Here is a 26580-nt window from a genome sequence, read left to right on the forward strand (position 1 = left end):
CTTTAAGATGATTGCTCTTTTCGAAGTCGGCTGTAGACGCTCACCTAATACCTTTTATTGCCTTTGAAATCCACTAACTTGCTCTCCTTTTTCTTTTTCCCGAAATGCACCAGGGTCATTTCGCCTCCAATCGTCACCTTGTAGATGTGGCCAGCCCTCACAGCATAAATGAGCTAGTAGGAGGTTAAGATGATGCCGAAAACTTGTGATAGTGAGCCACGAGGCTTAAATATGGCCGGTTCACCTAAATCATGCAAGTCGAACAGAAAAACGAATCCCTCTTTGAATCCAGCGGCAACATGGCTGCTTGACAAGTTAAGCCTACGGTAGTGCTGACGACGTATATCACCAACACTACAAGACCATGTTGTTCTGCTATAAATGCCAAAAGGCACAGTAGTGGTCGCAGCGGCTGATCTCTTGCACAAGCAGCTTCCCTTGCGGCCTCCCCTGCACCGAAGAGTCGTGCCCATTGACCTGCCACGCGGATGTATAATCAAGAATGGGGCAAACCAAATTACATGAAGACCAAAAAAAAGAAAAAAAAAATCAAATAAAGAATAATTTAAGAATTCTTTTCTTTTTTTTATTCATCGCCCCTCCCCTCTTCTCTCTCTGTTTTCTAAACCCACCCCAGCGAGAAGCAAGAGAAAAGAAGGGCCTTTACGACTGCTTTCGAGGACCAAATTACATTGAAAGCAAATTCAAGCACTCGGGTATGATTTCTGCCACCTCCATTCGTTACCAATCCCACTTTACAACCCTTATTACATTACACATATCTTCTATAATACCTCGGATCTCCCCGTTCGATCACTTTATAATCCTGGCCCACCCAGGCTTTTTCATTAGAAGATGTCCTTCTGCAAGAGCTCAGCCCATTATTCGTATGCCAAACTCTGTAACGCGATTGCTTTTTTTGGTGCCGGCTGCAGACGCCTATCTAATGCTTTTCATTTCCGTTGAAATCCATAAACTTGCCCTCCTTTTTCTTTTTTCCAAAATGCACCTGGGTCATCTTGCCTTCGATTGTCACCTTGTAGATGTGGCTAGCCCTCACAGCATACATGAGCTGTGAGAGGAGGTTAAGATGATGCCAGAAACTTATTATTAGGAGCCACAAGGCTTAATGACAGTCGGTTCATCTAGATCACGCGGGTCGAACAGAAGAACGAACCCCCTTTGAATCCAGCGGCAATGTGGCTGTTTGACAAGCCAAGCCTAGGCAGTGCTGACAACATATATCACCAACACCGTGCGACTATCTTGTTCTGCGATAAACACTAAAAGACATAGCGGTAGTGGTCACAGCGATTGATGTGTTGCACGAGCGACTTCCTCTGTGGTGTCCCCTACCCCGAAGAGCCATGCCCATTGACTTGCTATGCGGATGTATAATCAAGAATGAAGCAAACCAAATTACACAAAGACCAAAAAAAGAAAAAATTCAATCAAAGAATAATTTAAGAATTTTCTTTTCTTATTTTTTCTTCATCACCCCTCCCCTTTTCCCTCTCTAAAGAAGGGCCTCTACGGCTACTGTCAAGGACCAAATTACACTAAAAGCAAACTCAAGCACTTAGGTACAATTTCTGCTACCTTCATGAGTTGCCGATCCCGCTTTACAATCCTTATTCCATTAGGAATATCTCCTATAATGCCCCTAATCTCTCTGTCTAACTACTTTATAATCCTAGCCTACCCAGGCCTTTTCTTGTAAAAGACGTCCTTCTGCAAGAGACTAGCCCCATTATTCGTATCCTAGACTCCGTTACATGATGAATTTTTTTGGAGCCAACTGTACACGCCCACCTAATGTCTTTCATTACTGTTGAAATCCACTAACTTGCCCTTCTTTTTTTTCCCCCGAAATGCACCTGGGTCATCTCGCCTCTGATCGTCACCTTGTAGTGGCCAGCCCTCACAGCATAAATGAGATGGGCAAAGGTTAAGATGATGCCGATAACTTATGATGGTGAGCCACAATGCTTAAAGATAGTCGGTTTATCTAAATCACGCAAGTCGAATAGAAGAACGAACCCCTCTTTGAATTTAGCATCAACAAGGCTGCTTGAAAAGGCAAGCCTACGGCAGTGCTGATGACGCATATCACCAACACTGCGAGACTATTTTGTTCTGCTATAAACGCCAAAAGGCACAACGGTAGTGGTCGTAGCGGTTGATCTGTCGCACGAGCGGCTTTCCCTGCGGCCTCTCCTGTCCGGAAGATTCGTGCCTATTGACATGCCACGAGGATGTATAATCAAGAATAAGGCAAACCAAATTACACAAAGACCAAAAAAGGAAAAAAATCAAATAAAGAATAATCTAAGAATTCTTTTCTTTTTCTTCTTTCCTTTTTTTTTTCTTCATCGCCCCTCCCCACTTCTCTCTCTCTTTTTTAAACCCACCCCAACGAGAAGTAGGAGAAAATAAGGGCCTTTGTGGCTGCTGCCGAGGACCAAATTACACTAAAAGCAAATTCAAGCACCCACGTACAATTTCTGGCGCCTCCATCAGTTGTCGATGCCACTTTACAACCCTTATTCCATTGCACATATATTCTATAATACCCCGGATCTCTCCGTCTGACCACTTTATAATCCTAGCCCACCTAGGCTTTTCAGTTTAAAAGATGCTCTTCCGCAAGAGCTCAGCCCCATTATTTGTATGCCAAACTCTGTAACGCGATTGATTTTTCTAGAGCCAGCTATAGACACCCATCTAATTCCTTTTATTGTCATTGAAATCTACTAACTTGCCCACCTTTTTCTTTTTTCCAGAATGCACCTAGGTCATCTCGCCTCCGATCGTCACCTTGTAGATGTGGCCAGTCCTCACAGCATAAGTGAGCTAGAAAGAGATTAAGATGATGTTGAAAACTTATGATGGCGAGCCACAAGGCTTAAAGATAATCGATTCACCTAGATCACACAGGTCAAACAGAAGAACAAACCACTCTTTGAATCTAGCGGCCACGTGGCTGCTTGACAAGGCAAGCCTATAGCAAGGCTGACGACGCATATCACCAATATCGCGAGATTATCATATTCTACAATAAATGCCAAAAGGCACAACATTAGTGGTTGCAGCGGCTTAGGTGTCGCACGAGCAGCTTCCCCTGCGGCCTCTCCTGCCCCGAAGAGCCATGCCCAGTAACCGGCCACGCAATCAAAAATGAGTTAAACGAAATTACACAAAGACCAAAAAAAAAAAAATCAATCAAAGAATAATTTAAGAATTCCTTTCTTTTTCTTTTTTTTTATTTTGTTTCTTCATCACCCCTCCCGTTTTCTCTCTCTCTTTTCTAAATCCACCCAAACGAGAAGCAGGGCAAAAAGAAGAGCCTCCGCGGCTGCTATCAAGAACCAAATTACACTGAAAGCAAACTCAAACACTCGGGTACAATTTCTGCCACCTCTGTAAGATGCTGATCTCACTTTACAACCCTTATTCCATTACGCATATCTCCTATAATGCCCCTGATCTTCTCGTCTCACCACTTTATAATCCTAGTTGACCTAGGCTTTTCCATATTAAAGATGTCCGTCTGCAAGAGCCCAGCCCCATTATTCGTATCCCAAACTCTGTAACACGATTGCTTTTTCCGGAGTCGGCTGTAGATGCCCATCTAATGCCTTTTATTGCCGTTGAAATCCACTAACTTGCTCTTCTTTTTATTTTTCCCAAAATGCACCTGGGTCATCTCACCTTTGATCGTCACCTTGTAGATGTGGCCAGCCCTCACAGCATAAATGAGCTGGAAGGAGGTTAAGATGATGCCGAAACTTGTGACGGTGAGCTACGAGGCTTAAAGACAGTCGGTTCACCTAAATCACGGTAGTCAAACAAAAGAACGAATCCCTCTTTGAATCCAGCGACAACATGGCTGTTTGACAAGCCAAGCCTACGACAATGCTGACGACGCATATCACCAACACCGCGAGACAATGTTGCTATGCTATAAACGCCAAAAGGCACAATGGTAGTGGTCACAGCAGCTGATCTGTCGCATGAGCAGCTTTCCCTGCGGCCTCCCCTGCACCGAAGAGCCATGCACATTGGCCTATCATGTGGATGTATAATCAAGAATGAGGCGAACCCAATTACACAAAGACCAAAAAAAGAAAAAATTCAATCAAAGAATAATTTAAGATTTTTTTTTTTTTACTTTTATTTTTCTTCATCACCCCTCCCCTTTTTCCTCTCTCTTTTCTAAACCTACCCCAGCGAGAAGCATGGCAAAAAGAAGGGCCTCTGCGGCTGCTGTCAAGGACCAAATTACACACTAAAAGCAAACTTAAGCACTCAGGTACAATTTCTACTACCTCTGTTAGTTGTCGATCCGGCTTTACAATTTCTGTTCCATTAGGAATATCTCCTATAATGCCCATGATCTCCCAATCTGACCATTTTATAATTCTGGCCCACCCAGGCTCTTCCATGTAGAAGACGTCCTTCCGCAAGAGCTCAGCCCCTTTATTCATATGCCAAACTCTAAAACACGATTGTTTTCTCCGAAGTCGACTGTAGATGCCAGTCTAATGCCTTTCATTGCCGTTGAAATCCACTAACTTGCCCTCCGTTTCTTTTTCTCGAAATGCACCTAGGTCATCTTGCCTCCGATCGTCACCTTGTAGCCCTCATAGTATAAATGACCGACAAGGAGGTTAAGATGATGCTGAAAACTTATAAGTGCGAGCCATGGAGCTTAATGATAGTCGGTTCCCCTAGATCACATTGGTCGAACAGAAGAACGAACCCCTTTTGAATCCAGCGGCCACATGGTTGCTAGACAAGGCAACCCTATGGGAGTGCTGACAACATATATCACCAACACCGCGGGACTATCTTGTTCTGCGATAAACGCCAAAAGGTACATCAATAGTGGTTGTGGTGACTGATGTATCGCATGAGCGGCCTTTCCTGCGGCATTTCTCACTCTGAGAAGCTGTGCTTATTCACCAAATCTCAAGATCAAGTGGTGGATATATTCACCAAGCCTCTTAAAATTGACACCTTCCAGAGATTAAAATTTAAGCTTGGAATAATTGATGGAGGAAAAGAATCAAGTTTAAAAGGGGGGTGTTCGATAATAAACTTGATTTATAAGATGACGTGGTACCAACTAGCATCCTAGTTGGAGAGTCAAAGTCAGGTCAAGGTTAAAAAGATGAAAGATCAAGGGTCACAAGAGTCATCATAAATTATAAAAGGTTAAGAGTCATAAGTTGTAAAATGTGAAGAGTCCTGAGTTATATAAAATTTAAGAGTCATGGGTCATGCATACATCAAGAGTCATAAGTTAGAAATATTAAGGATTAAGAGTTATGAGTTACATGTAGTCAGTCGGTCGGAAAATTGGGAGGCTTCAGTAGGATTAGAGATTTTATAGTAGAATTTTATTTTTTTTAATTGACTATGAATTTGCATTTGGTGATTTTTTTTTTAAATTTTAAGATTATTTGAGTATTTAAATTTGGATTTAGTTGCTCTGAATTAGTATTTGTTTAATTATTTAATGGATGATGGATTTGAACCTTTTATTTTACTTAAAATTATAATTGTTGGCTTTATAGTGTCATGAGCTGTACCTCGCAATAGTATGGTAGTATCATGTCTCGGATTTGGGACGTATGAAATTGCAGCAAACCTAAAACCACTCTTAGTGTACTAATTTCAAAGAGATGAAATTTACATTTATGCAATATATTATGATAGTAACTCTAAGATGCAATTATGTCCATACACAATTAATTAGGTTAATTACGGATCACCTTCAGGTTGTAAATTGTCCCACAATTTTAGGTAGGTAGACTGAACCTGATAAAATTAATTTTTAAAAATTCTCAATTGAAGGTCTAATCTCATCATAGCTTCTTAAGGGTTAACTTGGGCTTTAGATTGTACTTCCCATGGCTTGGTTCCTCCCTCTGTACTGTCAGCTGGAGAAAAATCTGGGTTTATATTTATTGGCCGCTTTATCTTGGACATGATCAACAAATGACCACAAGCACCAGAGAGCAGAGTGCAGAATAGAAGAATCCCATTTAGAAAAACAGCTCGACTGCCGTGGGCAAAAGAATATTCAACAATGAACATTAACCAGCCCAATATAATCTGACTCATTTGCAAACTATGACCTGTGGTTTCCAAAAGAAGTGCCAGAAAACATGGTCAGATCATTTACCATTGTAGAGAAATTGTTGCTTCTCAGAAAATAATAATTCAGCGAGATAAAATGGTGTCTCTTTAAAAACTTGGAGCAAAAATACATACAATATTCCTGCCACCAGAAAGAGTCATTTATAGTATCCTGCCGTGAGAGGAAGACTCAAATTCGTAACATGATAGGGTTGACTCCCTAGACATTTTGCACTTGATTTCTTACTCATGGCCTTTTTCACTTCTCACACCTCATGTGTCCCATATCATCACAACTGCAATCACCCCAACCCCAAATACAACAGAGAACCATCTATACATGGGTGTGTCAACTGCAATGGGTCGCTGTGGCTTGTAGCCTTTGGCAAAAAGATGGTTTATGGAAACATATATGAAGATCCCACAAGCAAGACCCATCGAGATGGCAAATATCCAGTCAGCCACCCTACCCTCTGTTGTTGCATCTATTATTATTCCGATGGCTACTCCAATGGGGCTCGAGATAGCAAAAGCAAAGGCATAGGCCACACAGGATAGGAGCGGACGGTTTGGGATTATTCGTAGGAGTGCAATCCCCATGGCAATGGCTGCGAATATTTTGTGCAGGCTGATAGTCCACAGGGCTTTCCATGCATCAGCTTTGTTCTCTGCACAGGAATAGACACAGAACAAGAAGAAAAGATCCAGCTTTTAGATTTTTGCAAGAAAATTGGACATACATACACCACATCAGCAAACTAGTTCTGACACCAGGACACCTCACATATAAATGATAACAATGACCTTATTACAGTCTAATAAATCAAATCATCTTTCCCTACTGATCAAGCAGAGCCAAACCGCGCGGCGAGGAACAGTTTGGTGCCTTCGAACCAAATGATCAAGATCAAAAAGAAAACACATGGAATTTGGCAGAGTAGGGTGCGAAGGATCAAGTTGGGCTTGCACCCAACATGATTCAGTTCCAACCTAGCAGGGTTTCAGGTCTAGAAGTTCAAATGAAGATCAACATGCGAATTGTTTGGGTCATATTTGGATGATTCTAGCTATGAGTCATTCAAGGTCAGATCTAATTATTCAGAGCTGGGCAAGACTAATGTTCGCACTTCAATAATGATAGGCTGGGTTTGGTTTAATTGGTAGAACCTTTTGTCCGAGGCCCACAGCTGTAGCTTTTTAAGGTTCTGAACTTTCCACTAGATTCAAAAACAAAAAAACAAAACTTAGTTCTAGCAAAACGTGCTCCACCAGGTGTCTGGACCAGATTCATTTGTTGCTCTACAATCAGAAGTGCTGAATATATTAGCATACCAGATGGGACCTACAAGATCGTTGAGTATGAAATGAAGGTCAGTCTTAATATTATCATATATGGCAATCAAAGTGTCATCGAAGGAGAGTGTTAGGAGCAGCTTTCCTATTTCTTGTGAGTGCGTCAATGGAGCTATATTGCTTAACACAATTAAGGGCATGATTGTGTCCAAGTGTAATGATGAACTGGAACAAGCATAAATGTCAACAAGGACTCTTTACATTACGTTGGGGAGAGACCAGATTTGGGCGAGTATAAGTCAATATAATCAAGAAACATTTTATGATGATCAAAATCTTTTGAGTTATTTCTTAATCTCCTCTAGGACACCAGTAGATTTTAAATGCTTTTCTGGTTTTATCAAAGGTCATCCACAAGAGATTTTTCATTTTCTGGTAAGGGAGGAGGCAAAGCCTCAATTACAGTCCAGGGAAAGAAACATGGAAAGCACCAGCTCAAGCTATTCCACAAGATAATTTCAAAGCCTCTTCATTGCAATCAGCATGAGATATTAGCAGATTATTGGAGCAATAAGGATGGAAAGTTTAGAAGGAATCAAATAGTAGAATCTTCATAAGGCTCAGTTTAGTTCTGCATATCTTGACAAACAATTAGAATTACTCTTTGGTCTAAAACGACTGCTTCTTTGTTAAAAAGAGTAATCTCTACAAGGCAATTCATGTTATTGTACTTTTGGCTTCCCTTTGTTTCTTGACTGAGGACATCCCATTCTTTTCTACTTTTACAAGCACACTAAGATTGGAATCCTTCCATTCTCGTTTTCTTTGTTAGTTTGTGCCTATTCTACTGCTCAGATAAAAGATGTCATATCTGTAGATGAATATTTTACCTGCAACTCCAATTGCAATGCCTTCAAACACAGAATGGAAACACAAGGCCACAATCAGCAAAATGCTATCTCCGAGTGAATCAGCATCATGAAGCATAGATGCTAGAGATTGATGGCCGCTAGTGCTCTCAACCTATAATAAATATGCAGCACTCATCAGAATATATTCTGTCATGGAAACGACCATTTTTGGGGGATGAAAGGGAGGCCAAAAATTTTATTAAAAAATGCTGAAAAGGAAACAGAGTTTAACCTCCTATTGCGAAGTAGATACTAGTAGAGTAAGATTGTCATGGAAAACACCTTAGAAAACCTCGATGTAACTTTTGCAGTTTCTATTAGTTTTTGAGCAAAACTGCTGCACATGAACATGCACGCAGACAAAAATATGCAGATATGCTTGAGGCTTAAAGTACTACAAACTCACCTCTGGTTGTAATTGTGAGCCTCCACCGTTGCTGCCGACTTTGCTCTCTTGAAATTTCCCTGCAACGAAGCACAACGTTCTTAAACGATGATTCAATTATAAATGAATTTATGGCACCATACTGAACTGAACAAAGAAAAGAAAAAAAAAATACAGTCTTATCAATACAAAACATATATCATAAGGAAATGTTGAGGATGAAACAGGCGAACATTCATTATTATACCTAAAGCCGGTAAAATCAGGAAATAACAGGCCAAATTGTAATACTGAAAGGTGAGCACTGTCATAAATTAAAGATGTCCAAATGATAAAATTGCTTTCTTTTCTTCAAAAAAGACCATCTGGGTCAATTGAAATAAACTCAAGTTAAGAAAAATTCTTCAACTGATATTTCAGAAACACTTTATTCCCTAATATGTCTTCAATCTTACCAAGTAAAATTGGAAATAAAAAAAAAATAAAGTCCTCGATATGTCACCTCCATATTTCTTAAAAATTCCAAAAGAACTATTTTTTTCTCTTTTCCAGGTATCTCCCTACTCTAAAGCATCATTTAGAAATCTATATACATACAAATCTTATCAACAAAGACAAATAAACAAGCAAACGAGAACCGAAAAGAAAGAAAGAAAGAAACAAATTTTGAGGAGCTCACCTCCATATCCATCCGTTGCTCCTCCTTCCACATCTCGGAGGCTCCTCCCCCGGGCCACCACCATCGAAATCACACAGTCTGCGAACATTGTGATCACATACCCGGCGCTGGCGAGCATAAAAGCAAAAGGGTAATCCTTGTCCGTGAGATCCTCGAAAGTCTCGTTGGCATCGCTGAGGAAATGCATGAGGGCCGTCCCCAAGAACACTCCCCCGGCGAACTGCGTCCCGAGCGCCAGAAACCCCTCATTCCACTTAAAGAAGTAAGGGGATACGCCTCCAATGAAGGTCCCGACGAAGATCAGTATCAAGCACCAAACTTTGACGAGGATAAGAGATTTGGAACGAAGATTAGGCGAGTCCCCATCGCCGGAGTCGGCGTCGGCGTCGGAGTCGTGATCGCCGCCGTGGGCGGAGACGGAGGCGGCGGAGAGGAGGAGGAGGGAGAGGAGAAAGAGGAGGAGAGCGGATTTGGCCATGAGGGAAGGAGGACGGAGGATTCTACGAGGGATTCATGGTGCGTAGGCCAGGGTTTATAAATTGTGCGTACAAGGGTAGTACCATTTTTTGGAAGGATTGGAGGTTAATGAGACGACGGAGAGGAAGTCAAGATAAGAAAGTTGGCAGGAGCGCATGTACTACAATGGGAGAGGAAATAGGAGGGTAGTACGATAGGGACATGAGGATCGGGCGGTAGAACGGTAATTGGCGCTGGGATGGAGAGAATTATGGTAAATTTAGTAGATTTATTTACCACGTCAGTTCAATAAACACGTCAGTTCTTTTCTAACCTAATTTTAACCATGGCTAAAAGAGTTAAAATTTCGTGGATGCGTATTGGTACGAACAGGGAGCCGCGAAGGATCCGCCCTTGCCGTCCCCGAGACGCTGCCTAATTCCTTCCACCCAAGTTCCCGAGACGACGGTCACGGCAGCCATCGCATTTTTTATAAAAAATTTTATTACAAATCTATAATATTTATAAAGCAAACAGCAAAATAAATTTAAATAATTAAAATTAATTTTTAATATCTTATATAATTAATAAAATTTTTAAAAAAATTATATTATTTTTTAATCAAATTTTAATTTAAATTAAAGATATCCTTCTATTTATTCTTCCGACCGTATTTATTCTTCCAACCGTACTCATGTGTCATCTTAGTTATCATATCCATAAAAATAGTAAAATAGAGAATAACGAACTAGACAGTTCAGTAAGCAACGAATATTTTTGTGACGACACATTGATTATTCGTGGGAGAGATCTTGAGTATTTATATTGGACTAAGGAATCTAAAAAACATCGTCCACCTAGCCATTTTGGATAAGAGTATTAGATTGTTACAATAGGTCCCATGCTTTTTTTTTGAAAAAATTCTTTTAACCATGGTTAGGTGCTAGATCAGAAGGTGCTAATGCGGCCAATGTTTATTAGACTAGTCTCTGGGCGATGTGGTTGACTAAGTCTATCTAATAATTTTTCGTTATAATGGCTAGTGTTGCGGAGTTGTAGCCTAAAAATTTAAGGTATTGGGAGGAGAACCATCCCCAGGTAATAAATCCAAACGACACATATTTTATTGATCAATATAGGACTATGATAATCTTCTTCATCCAACCTCGTAACATCTTCATCATGGTTGGCTCTTACTCTAGAGATTGGGAGGGCTCATCTATGGCTTGGGTCCTACTCTATCCCTACTAGGTCCTCCTCCACCTTAGTATCGTTTAGTGTGAGGCCCACATGACTAATAAAGATGGTAATGCACAATAAATCTAGGTCCTCCTCCATCTTGGTGTTTGTTAGTGAGAGGTTCACATGACTAATAAAGTTGGTGATGCATAATAAGCCTGACTTTGATACTATCCATCACAGATTTGCAGCTCTAAAACTTAAGCTATTGAGAGGAAGATCATTTTAGGTTAATAAATCCATATGGCACTACTTTTATTAGTCTAGCCAACACCCTGATGAAATATCAATTAGTTATTGTCATTTGCAGAAAACTGGCAGCGAGAAAAGAAAAAAACATGAATTTTCGTGTAACATGTATTTAATAAAACTAGAAATACAATATGATGCATGACATGCCAGCTAAGATAAATCCAACTGTTTCATATCCTATGCATAACATTCGGACTCGGATGCTGCAGTTTTTTTCAAGTGTCACGAGGTCGCTTGCCCAACTGGTTGATACCCTATCTTCGAGTTTAGGGATCCGAAGTCCAAGAAAAATTAGTAGAAAGCAACCGGCCTAGTCAAAGCTTCTTCAACACCCGCATGGGTGCAGCAATTAGCATTGCTATATTTTGATGTTTAAATATTTAATATTTTCTGGTGGCAACTCACGAGATATAGTTACAGATTCACTTAATAACTTTTCATTATTCTTTTGTTAGAATAAGCACTATAGAGGTTGCTAGATTAGTGGATAATAAAGAAAAAAAAATTATATATCAACCATAATTTTGCATAAGATGCTACTCTATTGACTTTTCACAAGCCAAGCTCATACTTTTACGCCGGTTAAAGACTTGTAAAGTCTATGAAACGTTGGAAGTGTGCGGAAATTATTGTCTTGAGAAAAGTCTATTGAGGGTGTTTATTTTGATAAATGTTATATAAATTTTCTATGGCATCGAATACAACCAACTACAATACTTGTCAAGGGAATTCAAAAATAAAATTATTTATCATTAATGTAATCAATATTTGGTCTGTGATGACCTACCATGGTGTCTATGTTCCCATATTGCAGGATGTCTAAAGACAAACCATCCATAGAACAAGCTTCAAATAGTGTAATAAAAACAAAATCAAAGTTTTAAATAAGTATTATATTCATCATAACACTTTCACTACATCTCGGTTGTATCAGAAGGAAATCCATTCCTTCTTCCAAGAATGTTCAAGAGTGACAAGGACCGAAGGAGAGTAGGTATAGATATAAAAGAAAAATCAAGTTCCATACCTACCCTTTTATCATACTTTTGACACTTCCGTAAAGACTGCATATCGCCATCTAGAAGCAATTCGTATTCAGATTGTGGCACAAGTAAATAAAAAATTAAAATATCAGAACGGAAAACATAGAAGAATCTTGTTATTGGCTCGCCATCATGACCATATATAACATCCCATCCCTTCAGAGATCACTCACCAGTCTTGACATTTTGCTCATATGCCATGATCATAACTCTCTCTCTCTCTCTCTCTCTCTCTCTCTCTCTCTCTCTCTCTCTTTTTCTAAGCCTACTATGTTCTAACTTCCTTTCCCGCATGAACAAAAGAAAGATTCTTTAATGGACATGGACGCTGACAGCAATGGATGCACAAAGAAACTAAATTGCTTTTCACTAACCATGTAAGAGTGGGAGATGGGAGGGGCCATGCACCTTAATTGCTCCGTGCCTTCCCCGGCCATCCGTCAACTCAAGCTCTATATGGACAATTCCATCTTCATCAATCTATTTATTCTGTGACTATAGACTAACAATAGAAGCAGCAACCGTGTGAAAGGATGACAAGGGGAGATGCATCTGGTTGCAGCTCACCAAGTATTATATGCCCTTATTGTTGGATCCAATTAGTCGCCTCCGAACTCCCGTTTTCAACACAATGCAAGTATCCACAAGAAAATTCTCATTTGGAAGTTGTGTTATCATGGCTTCTTCACCGTTGACTCTGACTATAGGTTCATCAACAGAGGCCGGTTGTCTTGTTTCAAAAGGAAAACTTATACTCTTTTCTAACATATATTTAAACAAGTGGACTGTGATTTTTACATGCCATTCAAAGGGAGAGGGGACTAATCAAGCTTTCTGTACTATCATTCATACCATAAGAATTCTAATCAGATGACCCCATACCTTGATGGCTATCTTGACAGTCCAGTTTATTGTTTATCCGTGCTATTTTGAACAAAATTAAGGGTGAGATGTAGAAAAGAACCCTGGAACCTGCAATACTCACCAATAAGAAAGGTCCTTTTTTTTGTTTTTTTTTTTACGAAACAAAAAAAAGGATCTTGTCAATAGCAATTATTATAGTCATTGTGAGAAAAACATGGACGGGAAAAAAGAAGTTATTTGCAGCAGCAAGTTAAGCAACCGATAATTCAATTTAGGGTGAATCTGCATTTTGCCCCGAAGGTCGAACTTTTTTACCTAGCAACTGGATATTCAGGTTTCATTATTGCATGATGTTCTTCGAGTCATCATTGGTGCATCTTCACATGTGGATCATTATCATACAATGAGTCTCTCCCTCTCTCTCTCTCTCTCTCTCTCTCTCTCTCTCTCAAAAGAAAAAAAAATGTTTCCTCCTCAAAAGTCATGGCTCCTGAATGTAGATATATCTATAATGTGCCATAAAGTTTTGAATTTAGAACCAATTTGGGAGGAGATGGCTTAGGTTTGAGTGAAAAATTATCTGTTCACTTACACCCAACTTAGCCTTGTACGGAAATGAATAATTTGGAACACAATTACCAAACCGAGGTAAATAATAGCTTGGTCTGCAAGACTGAAAGCCCTCCTACTTTATGCCACAAAGAAAGACCACCTACTTCGAGCTAGGTGGACCAATCCCTGAATCCTGTGCCATCCATAAATAGAGATAAAAGGTCCATTGCAAATTTGAAACAAATCAGAAGGAACCACTACCGAATTGATTCTGCCTGAGATTGCTGATCTACTCAATTGAAGGGGTAATGGCTTTACATGTAACTAGGGTAGCTCACTTGATGTTTGATTTCTTGGAAGAATTAAATTGTCCGAAGCTCCTCCGGTGCAATGCAAATGATATGAAGGCCGGGGCATACCATGCTATTAACGCAAAAAAGAAAACAATGGGAAAAAGGGAAGTAAACAGAGACTATGAAGGCATCCTTTTTCCTCTTTGTAGGTTGGTTCACAAACCCCACCAGTGGCAACAACTTCCCCACATTAATTGCTTTTGTCAAGGCTTGATTTCATGAACTGAAGCAAAGAGATCACACAACATAAGTTACAGAAGTTGCAAAACCAACATCCCCACCTTGCAATGTTTCCATTTTTACTCTTGTATGGCAGTTAAGTATCATGTCAAAATATCAAGCTCCAATTCTCTCTCTCAAAAAGAGAAAAAAAAAAGTCAGCTCCAGACTAAGGTCAGCTGGATGGTAGAAAGTGCTGGCCTCACTTATTGCGGTGAGCACTCAACCTAAATGGAAAAAGAAAATGGAAAAAAGTAAGATGTGTTTCCAATCAGTGTATTCTTGTATATGAATCCTCTCTCACCAAGCTATATCGTATCTGCTCTTGGAAATTCAACAAAATGTTCTTCACAACCCAACCAGCTCTTTGAAGTTCTTCTATCAAGTGAGTACTCTCTCTAATGGCACGCAGCTTGCTATCTTCTACAACTTTAAACCACTCTGCTAGCATTGAGTCTTCAGTGCTGCTAGCATTACAGATAGAGCTACTCCTCGGTAGCAACATCTTGCGGATGAGGCATGCCTATTGCAAAACAAACAAGTTTAATTTCAACAGCTCACATTAAATTAAAATAATACACTAATCTTGACAGTGCAAGATACCATTATTCTTGATGAACATCCACATAGAAGAAATGAAAAAAAGAGAATAGTATGTAACAAACAGGAGACTATAATCAAACCTGCCAGAGAATAAAAGTGATAGATTATAAATTTGATAACTCCTTTTATTTTATTTGTCTCCATGTAAAATCACAAATTTTTAATTGAGCTTTGTTACCTGTAGCAGGCCTATAATGATATCTGAGGAAACCGCCGTTTCCTGTAAAGAAAGGAGGATCCCCGGCTGAAATTCACAGAAAAAAATAAGTTCCAAATAGTGTATCAAGAACAATCAAAATGTCAAACCAAAGAATTCATGTGATACCGACTTGTTTTCTTGTTAAACCCTTCTGAGATATCTCCATGCAAATAAAGTAAAGATCTTCATGACGCAAAGATTGTATGGTCAAAACTGACACCATGGAGAACGAATCCTTCGGATCAAGGCATCCTATTCTGATTGGCCATAGCTTGCTTCCTGATCCAAACCTCACCAAGCATCTATAAGCTCCATGACCAGTGTTCTCTCAATTTTATATAGCAAAAAATGAAAATGTTTTCATATACAATCACCTTTATTCATTAAGACATCTATGCCTTCCTTGTTGCTAACCTCTGCAGGAGATGGGACAACTCCTGAACATAACCATGTGTTTATTATAATCTCCAACCTATCCTGAACATGATAATAGAAATAATAAGGAGCAAAATCTTAAAATCTACAAACAAGATTAAAAATAATTGTCCACACATTATTACACCAGCAGCAGCATAACAAGCCCACTTAGCAAGAAAGATAAAGCGACCACTGACCTTGGTTAGTGTTTGTAGGTGTACAAACTTAAGTCCTTGATAAATAGCAAACAAGTCAACTGCTGCGAAAATAGGATAGATGAGTGGTAGACCTGCTTGAAATCTTGATAGCAATTACAGAAAATTAGTTGCTGCTAAAATAAATCTCAATGACACAAACAGTAAGTCAACTATCACTTGCATAAGATATGATGCACCCATAACAAGAATTATAATTCAGCAGTTTTCTTGCATTAATGGTCCTAATAGACTAGGCTAGTGCCAAAAGGTTCCCCTATATAAAGCTCAAATACTCCTTAAAGATGTCATAACTTGTGAAAACTAAAAAAAGATAAAGTCATGTACTACAAATTATTGTGTGTATCTATATGGCTAATAAAGACAAGGGGACCATGTTATATGTTAGTATCCTAGATTATTGTCGAAGTACGAATGAGTAAAGTGCAAAAATTGACCTATTTAACATGCAAGACCTGCATGAAATTAGAGATGAATTACCTTTGGTTAATCTTGCATAATATATTCAACAGTGCAGCAAGCAAAAGACCCAGGTTGTCAAAACAAACAGTTTGAATCTGCAAAGGAGATGTGAGAAGTGGTTAATGCAAAAGAAAATGAGCTAGCGATTAAAAAAAAAAAGTATTATACAGAAGCATAAAGCAACAAACTGGGAACCTGGGACTTTGCAGAAACTTCACCGAGATTATCAGTTATCGCGAAGCTCCGATGAATGGCAGTCTGCAAAACATTGGACAATGTAAAATTTTCTATCTACTACTAACTTATGTACTCAGTAGAAAATGCTTCAAGTTCAATATAATAGACATTGATGAAGAAAGGTATATAAGGTAATCATTGTATGCAAATACACATGAAAAGCCAGATAGATCAACAAGTACTTGGAATATGGGTGCATGTGCATCCCAGAACGACAGTCCCATCAAACTAGTACTCAAGCATGACAATAAAAAGTTAGAATGTTTACTAACTTTATGCTTCGAGGCATTCTTCTATCCATGATATGAGTTATGCTATCTGGACAGATATAATAACATTACAATTTAGGTCTTGCATGGTTTGTTAATTGTGAAAATGTGTATATTATGGTATACAAGACTGCAAGTCCCATAATAACAGTTCTCGTAATCCTAATGAGAAAATAGGGATCTTTGTAAAACTAGGTTTATGATTGTAAAGCAGATCTCTTTTTGCTGGTCAAGTTACTGCGAACCATGCTTATACAATAGGTGCTATAGCAATATTCAAGAATTTCCCAAGAGACTTAGGGTCTACAATCATGTCCTATCAAGAGTTCTTGATTAAGAATGTTCTTTAACAAAATGGACCTCTATGTTGATTCGAGAGTGATTGGGGTCAAAGAGCTAAACAAGTTTAGGCTCATGCAAAGTTGAGTTACAGTCCTCTGAGGATCATGAAGTTTCTTTTAGGCTTGTTAGGACACCTTTATATATGGGTTAATTTAGTGGAATAAATTAACATATAAATCGAAGTATAGTGGCACAGAAGGTGGATTGCTATTCCAACTCACATTAGTAGTGAAGCAAACTACAATACTGCTGCATTTTGGATAGCTATTACTTTCCATTCTCAAATATGAGATCATCTTTATATATACTTTGATATAAAAAGTGATGTTAAGTTCTGCATAGTTCTGGGATATTAATTGTGATGGGTAAAACAGGGCCATCATAGATTGGTTTGTTCTGATTGAAACATGTATTCATTCATTTATTGAGAAAAAAAGGACAAAACTTGCAATTCAGTTGACCTAAAAGCACAAAACTGTGACTGCAAAGGTAAGCAACCAGTCCATCTACTAGTACCAACACAACTTTGCTTTACCAACGAGTCCATCTACTAATACCAACACAACTTTGATTAGATATACTATAGTGGGGCAACTTGCTGTAATGTTTTGAGCAAAGTAGAAAACTTCAGCATCAAGTTCTCACTATAATTATGTGCTAGATGAGCCATCTTCAGTTACAAACAGAGAGTAAACTGAGTAAAGAAACAACTTAATCATGTTGAAGCTTAATAATTTTGAAAACTTACACCAGTTGCTAGGTAGGCTGCAAGACTAATAGACTTGGCAATGTTGGCAACTGTAGCAAGAAGCAAAAAATACTGAGGGAAGGCAGGCGTCAACAACTCAATTCCAATGCCCAAGCTAAATAAAACAGATGTGGAGAACCTAACTCGCTGCACAGAAAGCAATTATAAGTTAGGGAATGAATTATAGAATAGGGAAAAGGTAATTGCAGAAGTTGCTCAAACTAAGCACACCTTTAAATTCGTATCAAATGCAGAACCAAGACTAGCTGTGTATATACACCTACTAAGCCGACCAAGACCATCTTTCAATACCCAATTTAACGCAGCTGCAGAGGGAAGGGAATGGGAGGAGCCAAATCCTATTGCCCGAAACATAGCCTGTCACCAATTATTCCAATAATTATGAAACACAAGAAATCTTCATGTTTAACCATATAAATAACAAATATCTAGGACCTAGTCTCCAAAAGAAGACTCTTAATGATGAACTTGGGGCAGCACATATTTGAGCTGCCTCTGAATTCATTTTATCAATTTTACATGATCTACATATCCTAATTAGAAAAACCACAAATAACACTAACAAGACATTGCCTTTAGATTGGATGACTGGATGAAGCCATATGTATGATATAAAGAAAGCATTTTTGCCGAACTGAAACAAATTCCAGCTAACAATAAACAAGAAAACAATCTAACAAATACCTGTGTGGCAAGAACTTGGAGAGCAGAGCTCGAGACTCGATGCAGTACTTTCCACTTCAAATAGCCCATGTAATTGTCCTGAACTTGACGCGGAACGAACAAATGCCGGATGGCCTCGCCCAACATCTGGAACAGCCGCTGGAATTCATCGCCGAACCTGAATCCATCGGCGGGTTCTCGATCGAAACCTTCCAATCGGAGGTGGGCACCGTCCCAGAGGTACCGAGAGGACTTGCCGGCCCTATGAACGACGACGGGGAGAGGAAGGAGACTCCGGCCTTCGCATCCCTCGATCTCTTCGAGCTTGAAGCGGCGAGAAAGCTTCGAAAGTTTGGAAAATGTTGGATTTTTGGGAGGCAGGGACAGATTTGGCCTCACGGAGTTGGATTGATCGATGGAGGAGCGAAATCTTGGAGTTTTGCGATGGTGCCATGGGGATTGGTGGAGACGAGAGTGGGAGTTGAGGTGCGAGGCGGACTGCATAGGAGAACCGCTCCTTCAACCCTTAAAACCCTAAACTCTCAAAACCGCCGCAGAAAACAAAAAAAAAAAAGAAAAAAAAAGAAAACACAAAAAGGGCCTTTTGTTCTCATGTAACAAGAACTGCTTCTCGGGCGAGCCGGGCCGGGTTCGGGCCCATAGCGAGAGGAGGGGACGACGCGGCGAGGAGATTGAAGCTAAGAATAGCATACAAATTTTATGCTGGAATAGTTATCCAGGGATCACTATTTCTTGATTAGACTTTTTTTAAAAACTGTTTTCTAGGTACAAGACCCGTTATATAAGTCTTATTCCTACTTTATTCTTGAACCAATTGCTGCCTTAAGTAATGTGGATGGTTCGGTACGGCAAGTTGAAAAGCAAGTTATGAGACCAATTAGAGTATTTTCAATAGAAGGCGTATGAAGATATCACAGTATGTGATAATTGGGCATTATGTTGCCAGCTAACAGTTTGACACAAGGTTGAGTGATTGCCAAATGATAGTCTAGTAGATTAAAATGAATTAGAGTAGAACAAGGTCTGGCGTGGGTTGCAGAAACTTTGAGATATCGTGCATGTCTCGAAATTATCCATTTATACACAATTTGGACAGCCTTATTGTAATGAAACTTATATTTTCCATGATTTTATTTTTTTTGTATTTCTCTTTTGTTTCTCCAATTACTCAACATGTATATGGGAGGCAACAAGAGAAGTGACTGAAGTTGTTAACCGGATGGGGAAAGTGATTTTTCTTATAAATCGTTCTATTCCGATTCTTATTCTTCAGGTAACATAGGAACTTTCCCGTGATAAGTCGCTCGGTTCGTAATAAAAGTTAGTGAAACGTGGGTATTTTGCCAATTTTCTAGCTGTCCCTCACCGAAATAACAGATTTCGAACTTTGGTTTTCTGACCAAAGCTACCAAGCACTCAAAACACAAATGGAATACAAAGTTGCTGTTTGTGACCTTCCAAATGGAGGTTTCCCCATCTAAAAAGGTAAATAATATTCCATTTACTTGTTTAACGTCAAGGAGCGATGCTTCCCAAGTTGTGAGATATTGCTGCTTTTCCATACTAGATAGAAAGTCACCGCAGCATGTATGAAATTAATTTAATGAGGCATAAAAAATTGTAGATCTTGAACAAATTATAGTCACCATATATATATATATATATATATATATATATATATATATATACACATACATATATAGTCATCCATGGTACGCCATACCAATTCAAACCGGACAGTACAAGGCTTACCCTACCATATACCGGTTCGGTATCGGTATCCGGTATGCCAAAAAAAACTTTGTATCGTATTATATTAATATTATACTAGTGTGGCACCAGTATGAAATCCGGTATCGAGACGGCAAATCTTATAGCCGCTCCTTGAATGTGGGCTCTGCAATTGGTACCAACAGTACCATAGAGTATGTGTTATATTCAAATTCTGCAAGCAGAATTAGAAAGATGAACTGATGTGTTCCATTAATTATATATATGATAGTACCACTTATGCATCTAGCTTGATGATAGATGAATTTTCTTAGGTTCAAGTCCCATCAGGTGCATTAGAATGACAAACACATAGTGCATTTGCAACCGTACAATAGCTATATATCGATAGATTGTTGATGTATGCCATGTGGTTTGTCGAACTAAATTCAACATTTTCGATGAATTTCAGCACCTTGTGTGAGTCTTCTTGTATAAAGTTATTGTTATTTCAAGGTAAATATAAAAGAACGAAAGATGTTGCATCTTATAGGAGCCTCAAAAGGCTGGACCATGAAGGTGCCCCAATTAGAAAACCAATGAAGAGGTAAATTTTGTTATCAGCAATGCAGATGAGGGAAGACTGTAAAAAAGATCAAACATGCACATAAAGAGACCTACTTATTGGATAAAAAGGTGAATTACTCTCAGATAGGAGATATAGCTCATCAGTCCTTTCCCTACTAAATACAAAAATATGCATCAGCACACATATTGTGTAACATACACAAGCAAGCAAAACATTTTTAAGGTCATATTCTTTGATTACATAAGAGTGCAAGCATTTGGATTCTCATCACTGAAAATTTGAGGTGGGTACGCATACTCAACATAGAATCTAGAAGGCCAATATTCATATTTCTTAGCATCAATCTTCTTATCATCTTCAGTATTTTCTTCCTCTTCTTTCTTTTCACCTTCACCTTTCTTTTCCTCCTCTTCTTTCTTTTCCTCTTCTTTCTTCTCTTCATCCTTCTTTTCCTCATCTTGCACTATTGAAGCTTGCCTTCTGGTTCGTTTGTACACATTCTTCACCAATTTTACTGGGTCTATAATGCCTTTAACAATGATTTGATCGTTTGGTAGGTCTGTAACTACCGACTCTACACCTGCAGAATAGAAAAAAAAAAGATGTGAGAAATGACCCATACTTAGTAGTTGATGAAGAACAATGCTTATTAATTATGGTTCTGATGATTGATCAAAGTGTACCGTGGTAATGATGTATGTCCTCAGAACCTTAAGGATAACTGATGAATCTTTGAATCAAGTATTACCAAAATGCTAGTTAGGTAATGGATATGCTAGTTAGAATGTAGCTCAACCTAGCGACAGGTCGTACGCCAAATGGCTACACAAAAAAGATAGAAGACCCGATTGCAATTGATTGTTGCTTGGAACGTATGGCTGCAATCCTGTCTCCATTATGTGCCAGTAGGAAAACACATTAGCTAATTTTCTTTTGCATAAATTTACTGTACAACTACAAAGTTAATAAGGACAGCAATGGATGGCCTAGTTTCATGATGATCCTCCTGTGGTTTGATGAAGCTGGGCATCTATCTAAACCGGAGAAGAGGAAGACGGGGGCAGCGCCGAAGAGGAGAAAAAGGAGAGTAGCTAGGGCAGAATGAGGACTCGGGGTCGGACACTGAGTTTGGAGGGGGTCTTCATCTTATAAGCGTCGTCTTAGGTCTTGATCTTCGAGGACGCCTATAAGCGTCGTCTTAGGTCTTGACCTTCGACGACACGTTTAAACGTCGTCTTAGTTCTTGACCTTCAACGGCACTTATAAGCGTCGTCTTAGGCAGAAGAGAACAACGACACTTTTAAGCGTCGTTTTAGGTGCACTCCCCATGCTTTCCAGCATCGTCTTAGCTTGAGGCCTACGATGACACTTTTAAGCATCGTCTATTTTTTCAAATTGCCGACGCTCATTAAAAGCGTTGGCAAAATTTGGCGCGGAAACCAAATTTACCGACACATCCCCCTAGCGTCGGCAATCAAGAGTTGGCTTTTACCTTTTTTTCCTGTAGTGGTTGGACTTATTGGACATGGAGAATTGGAGGTTTTCTCATGGTCAATCACATGTTAAATTATGCATCATGGAAAAAATAAAAAGGCACCTAAGCAAAACATAATTTGTTGGTTTTACAAGTAATATTTTTTGAGAGACCAGACTGTAAGATTAATTGAAAATTTCTATACAATTATGGTTATGAGTGATAGATCACATGTTGTCAAACCTTACTTTGATTCTATCAATAATATTTATTGAGATGACCAAAGTATGCAAGATTAATTGAATATTTATTTTCAATTGTAATTTTTAGTGATGAATCACATGTTAAAATATGCATCATGGAATAAATAAAACAGACAGCTGTGCCAAACCTAGCTCTCAGTTTTACAAATAATATTGAGTGGGATGACCAAAGCATGTAAAATTAAATGAAACATATGCTATAACCAAGATCATGACATACCATCCATCTTCTTTATCCGCTTTTGCAAAACTTGAGCACATTTACCACAATGCATTCGAACTTTCAACACGACTGTGATTGCCTTTGGCTGCCATTGAAATTGAAAGAAAAAAAAATTGAGATAAGTCAAATGATGGTTAAGGAACATGATGTAAGAAATCGTGAATGCTTGCACCAAATCAATATATAAACAAACTTTCTTGACATTAGACTGTAGTGCCATTATATTTGTATCAAAATCTAAATAAGATGCTTAAAGCAAAGAGTCCAGTCCTGAAATTTTCTTTTCAGCATACATATGAATGCTAAAACACTTTAGTGGATACCAACAAAATTAGATTAATATACAATTTTATAAGAATAAATTCTTTTCAACTGATGGGCTTTAGCCTATTTTGATAACATTGTGGAGTTAGGAACCTAGATTACAAAATATTAGTTTGACCAAGGAAATTATATATTGATTTAGTGCCATCCTAGATAACAGTCTTTGGAAGCTTTGATGTACTTGAAAGGTTAGGGCATATATAGGAGCAGCTATTCCACAACTCACAAATAGAAGCAGATATGTAGAAGAGACATGGTTTAGAGGAGTAGGTAGTTTTAATTCCATCCTTTAATATTACTCCTGACTGCGAGGTCAATCTTGAGAAAACAAAAGGAAAATACAGTACCTCTTCCTTCTTTTCTTCTTGTGGGGGTTCCTCTTTCTTCTCCTCCTCAGGAGGCTTAGGAAGGGGAGAGATCAGGTCAACCTTCTTTCCAGTCTTCTTCTGAATTCTCTCGCATACCTTCATTGGGTCTGCTCCCTTTCCTTTCACCACCACTGTCCTGGACATGCTATCTGTCTTTACTTCTTCAACACCTATTAAGATTAAAACTATGCTACTTTAGAGAAAATATGCATATCAAAGAACTAATAGGTGTCTAGAAATGATAAGGGATTTTTCAGTACTTTTTAATCACAAAATTTTTGACCTTAATGGGTACAAGAAATCTAGTCAGACAATATTCCATGATGTTATTGATTTTGTATTGTTCTAGGCCTGCAGGTAGCGGGGTTAGGCCTACTAAAAACTTTTAATTATTTTCAACAATGACTCAGCCTATTGACTAACATATTTTACTCATGTCTCAGCCAATTCCATTGCTGGGATTAATTAAATTCAAGGATAAGCTACAATCGGCCTCAAGTTGTAAATTTCAGGACCAATGGGCCATGCATGCTAGTGCTACGTCCATGATGTGCTTATCTTCGTTCTAAATCATGAATTTCTTGACAAGAAATTATATGCTGCCAAAGCATTTCTCATTATAATAGAAAATCATCTTATTGGAAACATTCCCTAGAATTGGAAAAACTATAGTTTGGTGGGTCTACTGAGGCACATCCAACATGAAACAGTGGTATGGGTTCACCTGCAAAGTATAAAGCAGCAGAACATCCATATTAATAGGATAGTTTCAGACATGTTATTTAGGAATTAATCATCTTGAGCTAACTTCATATTTCTGTTAATGCTTATGTCTTCTCTCAAGTTTTAGCCCCTATATTGGAGCAAGGGATATTGGCTAAAGGTGAGATTTCAGTGCTTCCTTTTAGACCATTCATTTGTTAGTATTCTTTAGTTCCCAACTAAGTATTTAACAAAGCATTGTCAGACTATTCTAAAGAAATGGAGGGAAAGCTATGGCAAGGAATGAAGAAGAGACCTTCAAATCGTCTCAGAGATCGTTCAACTTTTCTTGCACAGGCCTCACAGTGCATGTCCACTTTGAGCACTATCTCCGGTGGCTCTTCTTCCTTCTCCTCTTTCTTCTCTTCGGTTCCCTCTTCCTTCTTTTCTTCTTCCTCCATTTTCTTCTCTTCCTTTTGCTCCTACACATTAAAACAAAATAGAAATATTAGAATATAACTAAAGAAGATTTTAAAAAATCATCTAGAATTAATACAATTCATTGACTACTATTTTATTATATTGTTCTTTTCCCAAAAATATATTATGCATAAATTATATTTTTAAAATCTATTTTGGAGGAAAAGAAATCCATGCAGCCATATTTTGATTGTGATAGTACCACCTAAATAAGAAAGCAAACACTTTTTTTAAAAAAAATTTCAGGAAAAAATGATGGTTCACCTCATCTATATTTACCACATGTGAAGGAAACCAACTCCAAATAATTTGATCAAACCAAAGCACTGATCTTCTTCATGGTACAGCGTAACGAGCCCATGCATTCAGTTTAAAACCTAAAATGATCTTATACCTTATTGCATAGAGGCAACAATTCTAGTGATAATATTCTAGAGACAAGCTTCTAAAATATTTGAAGTCCCACAAAGAAGTGAAGAACTTGGGACAATTCTAGTCTGCAATGCAAGACTATACTTACTTCACCCATCTTTATTTTGAAGATATATCACACGCCAAGATGCTTCGGTTTGATACAAAACTGGCTATAAATTTTTCTTTTTTCCTCTCTTCTATTCTTTGGGAGTACAAAGGAAAAAGGAGAGAGCCCTCTTTTCCAAAAGGAAAAGAGAGCCTTGGTTCTTCTCTCACTCTTGGCTTCTTCTCTCTCTTCCTCTCCAATAGATGCTACAAAGAAGCACAAGCTAGGGTTTATATAGACAACGTGTGGGGTGGAGATTTCGCTAACTCTTTAAACATCGAGTTGCTTTGTGGTCCAGGTTGTACGTGCAATGGATTAGAATGATGTCACCTAGATGAAATAGTGTTTGTTATCTTCAAAAAAGTGAGCCCTTTGTCTGATTCCCTGCAGTAGAATAAACATAGTGCTCGCTTAACCATGCTTGGCCCTAGTCTCTAAAGTTTTTTGTTACATACAACATATTGATCAAGCTGGGCTAATCAAAGGATTAACTATTTGTGACGTATAATTGCAAGAAGGGAAACAAATGGACAAAGGTATGCTAAACTTGACCTAGTTCGCATAATATATCTTGGTCTTGATGCTCCATATCCGAGTTCCTCTGCTGTATCCACTGTTGCCATTTCTGATGCTAGCCATATTTGAGACTGTGTGCCCTAGAAATTTGTAGGCAAAGAGCAAATTCTCTACTATGCAAATAGAAAAGTTATGGTCCATAGGTTTGTAAAGACCCAGGACCTCATCCAAAGGGCTAGTAGGATTGTCATGGTGAACATGAAAAAAGAGTACTTTGAATCGAAGTGGTGCCCTCGTTTGTTCTCCCAAATGGCACCAAGCTGTCTTTGCATTTCCGGGGAGGGAGAAGATAAGAAAGAGAAGACAAAAGAGTGTTGGAAGTCTATCGGTTGGCTTACTTATACGGTTATACTAGGATTTTATTTCTAGTTTTTCTTTGTTTCCTATACCAACACTAGTTGGAATAGTTTGTCTTTTAATGCTAGTCTACTCTAAGTTAGGCTGAGTCTTAGGCTGAGAGAGCGTGGTTTTTTTTATAAATCGGAGGAGAGAATTATAAGAATAAACTTGGAGAGAATTATTTTTTCGTTTGTGGAGCCTCTTTAGTAAGGTGTCTTTACGAGAGGAGCCGAACTCATTATTTCGGTCTTTATTTTCTTTTGAATAAATTTATTATTATTTTTATTTTTTTCTTTCACTATGTTTTTCTTCTCGCAATTCCTTGTAATTGTTTTGTTTGGTGTTTGTTTTGGATTTTGGGTCAGTACAGTCGATCTATTTTAGATTGCTTATCATTCTATAAAGATATTGTTGGCAAGCCTTTT

General features: G+C 38.5%; 3 protein-coding genes across 5 annotated transcripts; all 3 read right to left on the reverse strand.

The window, feature by feature from the left end:
* Positions 1-6227: 6227 nt before the first annotated feature.
* On the reverse strand, positions 6228-10036 carry LOC103707581 (zinc transporter 2). Its single transcript, XM_008792116.6, has 4 exons — positions 9413-10036; positions 8755-8813; positions 8328-8460; positions 6228-6812 (listed from the first exon to the last, which is right to left on the reverse strand). Exons 1-4 carry the CDS (start codon positions 9888-9890, stop codon positions 6418-6420), a joined length of 1065 nt encoding a protein of 354 aa, XP_008790338.3. The 5' UTR covers positions 9891-10036; the 3' UTR covers positions 6228-6417.
* A 4386-nt stretch (positions 10037-14422) lies between these two features.
* On the reverse strand, positions 14423-19230 carry RUS4 (root UVB sensitive protein (Protein of unknown function, DUF647)). Of its 3 annotated transcripts, XR_015967150.2 has the most exons (12): positions 18588-19163; positions 18114-18260; positions 17883-18029; positions 16482-16544; positions 16305-16381; positions 15807-15909; positions 15567-15669; positions 15323-15471; positions 15172-15237; positions 14994-15073; positions 14695-14913; positions 14423-14617 (listed from the first exon to the last, which is right to left on the reverse strand). XR_015967150.2 is itself a non-coding variant. In XM_008792115.6 (11 exons), the coding sequence occupies exons 1-11, from the start codon at positions 19068-19070 to the stop codon at positions 14597-14599; spliced, it is 1578 nt and encodes a 525-aa protein (XP_008790337.4). In that variant the 5' UTR covers positions 19071-19230; the 3' UTR covers positions 14423-14596. The 3 variants fall into 3 exon arrangements, 2 of the variants coding, with proteins under 2 accessions (XP_008790337.4, XP_008790336.4); XM_008792115.6 differs by lacking the exon at positions 14994-15073 and having other exon boundaries at positions 18588-19230; XM_008792114.6 differs by lacking the exon at positions 14994-15073 and having other exon boundaries at positions 14423-14913.
* A 1719-nt stretch (positions 19231-20949) lies between these two features.
* On the reverse strand, positions 20950-25445 carry LOC103707579 (heavy metal-associated isoprenylated plant protein 8-like). Its single transcript, XM_008792113.6, has 5 exons — positions 25241-25445; positions 24557-24722; positions 23518-23708; positions 22844-22931; positions 20950-21466 (listed from the first exon to the last, which is right to left on the reverse strand). The coding sequence occupies exons 1-5, from the start codon at positions 25247-25249 to the stop codon at positions 21123-21125; spliced, it is 798 nt and encodes a 265-aa protein (XP_008790335.4). The 5' UTR covers positions 25250-25445; the 3' UTR covers positions 20950-21122.
* Positions 25446-26580: the final 1135 nt, after the last annotated feature.

This window comes from Phoenix dactylifera, chromosome 7 (assembly GCF_051530095.1).
Source record: "Phoenix dactylifera cultivar Ajwa chromosome 7, Ajwa_hap1_PhDact_Kaust_v1.1, whole genome shotgun sequence".
NCBI lineage: Eukaryota > Viridiplantae > Streptophyta > Magnoliopsida > Arecales > Arecaceae > Phoenix > Phoenix dactylifera.